At 39.8% G+C, this 6,223-nt stretch overlaps 1 protein-coding gene across 1 annotated transcript in view; it reads right to left on the bottom strand.

Annotated features, from left to right (window-relative positions):
* Positions 1–2,606: 2,606 nt before the first annotated feature.
* EHHADH (enoyl-CoA hydratase and 3-hydroxyacyl CoA dehydrogenase) overlaps positions 2,607–6,223 on the bottom strand; it is a 68,163-nt gene continuing 64,546 nt past the window's right edge. The window contains exon 7 of the mRNA XM_069558648.1: positions 2,607–5,573. Within this exon, the coding sequence (XP_069414749.1) occupies positions 4,312–5,573 (1,262 nt within the window). The 3' untranslated portion in view covers positions 2,607–4,311. The remainder of the gene's footprint in view (positions 5,574–6,223) is intronic.

The following is a 6,223-nucleotide window of genomic DNA, read 5'->3' as shown; positions in this document are numbered from 1 at the left end:
CCTTTGCAAGGAGATCCAACCAGTCCATCCTACAGGATATCAGTCCTGGGTGTTTATTGGAAGGACTGATGTTGAAGCTGGAACTCCGATAGTTTAGCCACCTCATGCGACGAGCTGACTGAGCTGACTCATTTGAAAAGACCCTGATGGCGGGAAAGATTGAGGGCAGGAGGAGAAGGGGATGACAGAGGATGAGATGATTGGGTGGCATCACCCACTCAATGGACATGGGTTTGGGTGGGCTCCAGGAGTTGGTGATGGATAGGGAGGCCTGGCGTGCTGTGGTTCATGGGGTTGCAAAGAGTCAGACACGACTGAGCGACTGAACTGAACTGAACTGAAAGCCTTTAACTGTGTATGACAACTGCGTGGAAAATTCTTAAAGAGCTGGGAGTACCAGACGACCTTACCTGCCTCCTGAGGAGCTTTTATGCCGATCAGAAGCAAGTTAGAACAAGACATGGAACAACTGACTGGTTCAAAATTGAGAAAGGAGTACATCAAGGCTATATATTGTCACCCTGCAGAGTACATCATGCAAAATCAGTGCATCGTGTGAAATGCCAGACTGGATGAAGCACAAGCTGGAACCAAGATTGCCAGGAGAAATATCAATTACCTCAAACATGCAGATGATACCACCCTTACGGCAAAAAGCAAAGAGGAACTAAAGAGCCTCTTGATGAGAGTGAAAGAGGAGTGTGAAAAACCTGGCTTACAACTCAACATTCAAAATACTAAGATCATGGCATCTGGTCCCATTACTTCATGGCCAATAGATGGGGAAACAGTGGAAACAGTGACTGGCTTTATTTTTCGTGGGCTCTAAAATCACTACGGACTGTGACTGCAGCCATGAAATTAAAAGACACTTGCTCTTGGAAGAAAAACTATGACAATCTTAGACAGCATATTAACAAGCAGAGACATCACTTTGCCAGCAAAGGTCCATATAGTCAAAACTATGGTTTTTCCAGTAGTCATGTACAGATGTGAGAGCTGGACCATAAAGAAGGCTCAGCAGAAAGAATTGATGCTTTTGAACTGTGGCACTAGAGAAGACTCTTGAGAGTCCCTTGGATTGCAAGGAGATCAAACCAGTCAATCCTAAAAGAATCAACCCTGAATATTCATTGGAAGGACTGTTGCTGAAGCTCCAATACTTCGGCCACCTGATGCAAAGAGCCAACTCATTGGAAAAGACCCTGATGCTGGGAAAGATTGAGGGCAGGAGGAGAAGAGGGTGGCAGAGGATTAGATGGTTGGAAGGCATCACCAACTCAATGGACATGAATCTGAGCAAACTCCAGGGGACGGTGGAGGACAGAGAAGCCTGGTGTATTACAGGCTGTAGGGTCACAAAGAGTGGCAGAGACTGAACAACAGTGCTGTGGAGTATGATTTGTAGGCACATTTCTGTAACATCATTAATTAAGGGAGTTAGGACCTCTCACTCTCTTTCTTGCAAGCACACCTATTTCTGCTGGAAACGAATAAGCAGATAGAAATTATAGCTGCACAATGGCTTTTCTGATTTAAGGAATATCATTAGTCTTATCTTCAAAGCTGGAGTATTATGGCAAAGCTTCAAGGGTACTTGTAATATGTAGTTCTTGTCAGAGTCAATTACTATTAGAACACATTTTTAAAATGTCATTCAGAAGGTGATTTTTTTGAAAGATAGTTTACAAATTTTTTAATAACAACAAAATAAGCCTTTAAGCAAGTGCATTTTCAATAATTGGATAGTATATCCTGGAAAGGTTTCTTCATATTAACCACTGCTGTGTGTAGAACCCAATAGTTTGAATCAATTTTGCCTCCTTTGATACAAAATAAGGATAAATAAACTCATATTTTTCTTCCCATGATACATATAAAATGTTGGCCCTTAACATTTATTGAGTCACAGACACTTCAGAGAATATGATATAAGATAAGATATGGTACCTTTTCTAAGAAATACAGTCGGATACATACACACAAATATTAGCATAAAGTTTCAGGGATTATGGACTCATAAAAATCTATTTATAGACACTCTAGTGTCAAAACCCTGATCTAGAGGAGAATGTAGGAGGAAAAGAAGTTTTAAGAACTCAAAAAAAAAAAGAAAAAAGAGCTCAAAATTGAAATCTATGCAAGGTCTAAAGAAGAAAAAGTTATGTGTTTATTAATTTGAAACTAAGTTACTTTGCAGAGTTACTATTTTCAGGAATTTTTTCTATTTTTCTCTTTAATTATATAAACAACAATATATATCTCAAAAATTATTCTAAATTGAACTACAAATCAAAGCACATTAAAAGTTTTTTTTAATTTGTTTTTGGTTTACTTTTTACAATGAAAACTTGTACTATATTCATTCAAGATTTCTCTGTTAGAACTTTTGGTAATTTTGCTTGGGTTCCTTGGCAAAAACATTGTAAAAACCAATTCATTCACATCACCCTGAAGGACAATAACCTAAGCCTATTTGTTTCCTTATATGACAAAGGATTGCTGGATTAATGCCCCTCCAGATTCTTGATCTGCCAAGTGCTGTGCAAGATGTTCACGGGTGCACAGAGTATCTGTTGAATGAAGGGTCCACAAGACTTCCTAAGTAAGTAAACAAGTTGCTTACTTGTTTATTAACTTGATTAAGATATAATTCACATACCATACAGTTCATACATTTAGGGTATACAACTCAATGGTTTTAAGTAGATTTACAGAGTTATACAACCATCAAAACAACAATTTCAGAACATTTTCATTAACCCAGAAAGAAACTCTGTACCCATCAGCAGCCACACCCTGCTCCCTACCCTCAATCATTCAGCCTTTGGCAAACTGTAATCTGCTTTCTATCTCAATAGATTTGCCTATGTTTTCACTTAGCATAATATTTTCAAGACTCATCATATTGTAGTATTAGCACTTCTCTTCTTTTTATGACTAAATAATATCCTACTGTATGGCCAGTTTACATTTTATTTAGGCATTCATCAGTTGATGGACACTTGGATTGTTTCCAATTTGGGGCTGTTACGAATAGTTCTGCTCTAAACATTTGTGTACAAGTTATTGGGTTGACTAGCCCCTCAACTTTTAACCAAACAAGGCAAAAAGTAAAAAGAGAAGAATTCTTATAACAAAATTACACAAAATTTGTTTTTCAATAATTTTAGACTTGTCAGGATTCAACCATTTCATACTCAACATCACAAAGGCTTCCTATGACCAGGAAACTGGTATTATTAGTTTATCACAGAATTAGAGGAGGTTAGATCCCTGAGATTCCCACCTTACACTAAGTTAACAAGTTAACAATTGTAATTTGTTGTTGTTGTTCATCACTCAGTTATGTCCTGTTCTGCAACCTCAAGGACTGCAGCACTCCAAGCTTCCCTGTCCTTCACAATCTCCCAGAGTTCACTTTCCATTACTGCTGCTTGAATAGAAGGGTAAATAAAGACATCTAGTGGTCTTGAGGAAATTGTCATCAGACATTACTGAGCCTCTTACAAGCAGCAAGGACAACTGTACACACGGGCCTTGGACAGAAATGATAATATTGAGTGTGACTTTTTAAGCTCCTTTGACTCCCCATTCTGGTCTGAAGTATGTGGTTTCCTCACTAACTCCCAACTGTGTTTTGCTTAAGTTTCAACACCCTTCTGCCATTGAAACTTTGCCCCTGGCCTCCCCCTGGGCAGCTTTCCAAGTTCACACGTACAGACCCCTACTGCGGACCCTACCCTGCCAACTGTCTCCACTCTACCTCTGAGACTCTGAACTGAAGCCTTTATCACAGGCTTCCTTGCTGGATAAATGCCCCTCCAGGTTTTAGGTCTGTTAAGTGTTGTGTAAGATGCTTAGTGGTGAACAATGAGGATCTATTGATGGAGGGTCCATAATATTTCCTATCACTGCCACGTGTGTGAGGATGAAAGATTCAACATGAATTTATGCATTTATCAATTAATAATTGATGACATATTTCTCAAATGATCAAGGAACTGGGAACCTCAACTTATTCCTGAGCCTCTCTCCTTAGTTATTACAATGTTAACACAAGTTGATTCAGTGCAATTGAAATCATTTATCTGATACAGACAGATCGCTGGCATAAGAAGCACATTCCTGAAGATTTGACCCATTAGAATCATCAGACAGAAGATCCAAAGAGGGGTTTTAGCCAACTGATTATTCCTTTCATTTTGTATTTCAGAGCAATCTTACTTTGGATCTCTTTGGATTAGTTTCTATGAAATTCAGTGAGCGTTGCCTGATGCCAGCAGGTAAGGCAAAACCTGAAAGGCTGAATCACAGTTTACTTCTGGGGGGTCCTGCCAAGCTTTGCCACTGTTCCAGAGGAAGGTTTCCCTGGGAAGCCAGTTTTTTAAGATAGTCGCAAGGCTCCAGTTGGGGAATATCAGGATTCTGCCTGTGGTATTTCTGCAACTTCTCTAGTACCATGGGCAACCCAACTGTGGAAGCGTAGAACATGGGCCCACCCTTGTGCCTTGGCCATCCATACCCGTGTAAATAGATAACATCAATGTGCTCTGGGGTAGCTGCCATCCCTTCTTCCAAGATGCGAAATGCCTCATTGATGAGTGAATATAGGCAGCGCTCAAGGATCTCATCCCGGTTAATGATACGTGGTTTGATGTGATATGTTTCCCTGTACTGTGCCAGAAATTGGGAAAGCCAGGGATCAGGTTTGTGAATCCTTCCCAGAGGCTTATCATAAAGGTACCAACCCTTACCTGTCTTCTGACCAAACCGTCCTGACTCACACAGCATATCAGGAATTGGGCAATATCTCCGGCCACCTCGCTTCCGGGCAGAACTTCCTGGAGGCAATGTAGGTCCAGTAAGACCTTGCCCTTTGCGGGATTTCCAACCTATATCCAACCCAGCAAGATCAGACACTCTAAAAGGCCCCATTTTAAAACCAAACTCTTCCAGCACCTCATCTATCTCCTCTGGTTTACTGCCTTCTTCTAATAAGAAGTATGTCTGATCATAATAAGACCTCAGCATTCGATTCCCAACAAATCCAAAACAATTGCCTACAACTACTCCAATCTTCTTAATCTTTTTTGATAAATTCATAACCGTGGCAACGGTGGTGGGGGAAGAGAATCGGCTGGGAATAACCTCTAACAACTTCATGACATGAGCTGGTGAGAAGAAGTGGGTGCCAATGACCAAGTGAGGACGGTTACTGGAAGAAGCAATCTCATCAATGTCCAGGGCTGAAGTGTTGGTGCATAAAAATGCTTCTGGCTTGCATATAGCTGATAGTTCAGCAAAGACACGCTTCTTCAGGTTCATTTCCTCATATACTGCTTCAATGACTAAATCTACACCACTGAGCTCTTTCATAGATGTAGTTAACCTGGGTTTTGGTCCTGACCAAGGGTGGCCACTCTGCTGCATTTTGGATGCTTCCTTTTCCAAGATGGAGGTTATTATCTTGCTTGCAGTCTCTAGCTGCTTCTTGTCTGATTCTACGGCAATCACAGGGATCTGGGCCTTTGCAAAAGAAATGACAATGCCTCGGCCCATTGTTCCTAAGCCTGTAGATAAGAGTGAAAGAGAAGAAGAAAGAGTCAATGGTATTGGAAAATGGGAAATTATTCAGTGAATGGAAGGTTTCTGTGGAAACGTGGCATTCAAAGACAGCAACTCAAGGACTACAGGTAGATTGAATACTAGTTAATGTTAGGAACTGTATTAGGTGCTCCAGGGGGTATAACAATAAAAAGGATCCACACACACACACTATTCGAAATAGTAAACAAGTTCAGCAAGACTGTAGGGTGCAAGATCAATATATAAAAATCAATTGTATTTCTATAATAAACAATATGAAATTGAGAAAACAATTCCACTTTTAATAGCATTAAAAAGAACAAAATACTTCGGAATAAATTTGAGGAAGAACTTTAAGACTTGTGCATGAGAAACCAAAGAACATTACTGAAAGAAATGAAAGGAAACCTAAGTAAATTGAAAGATACCCCATGTTCGTGGATCAGGAGACAATATTGTTAAGATGGCAATACTACCCAAGTAAATCTGCAGATTCAGTGCAATAACTATCAAAAGTCCAACTGGTATTGTGCAGAAATTAACAAGCTGAATCTAAAAGTCATATAGAAGTATAAGAAATGAAGAATAGCCAAAACAGTATAGAAAAAAAAAAAGAACAAAGTTTTAAGAGTCA

The sequence above is a fragment of the Ovis canadensis genome, chromosome 1 (assembly GCF_042477335.2).
Source record: "Ovis canadensis isolate MfBH-ARS-UI-01 breed Bighorn chromosome 1, ARS-UI_OviCan_v2, whole genome shotgun sequence".
Taxonomy (NCBI): Eukaryota; Metazoa; Chordata; class Mammalia; order Artiodactyla; family Bovidae; genus Ovis; species Ovis canadensis.
Note: the sequence above shows the minus strand (reverse complement) of the source record. Positions and strands in the feature narration are given on the sequence as shown.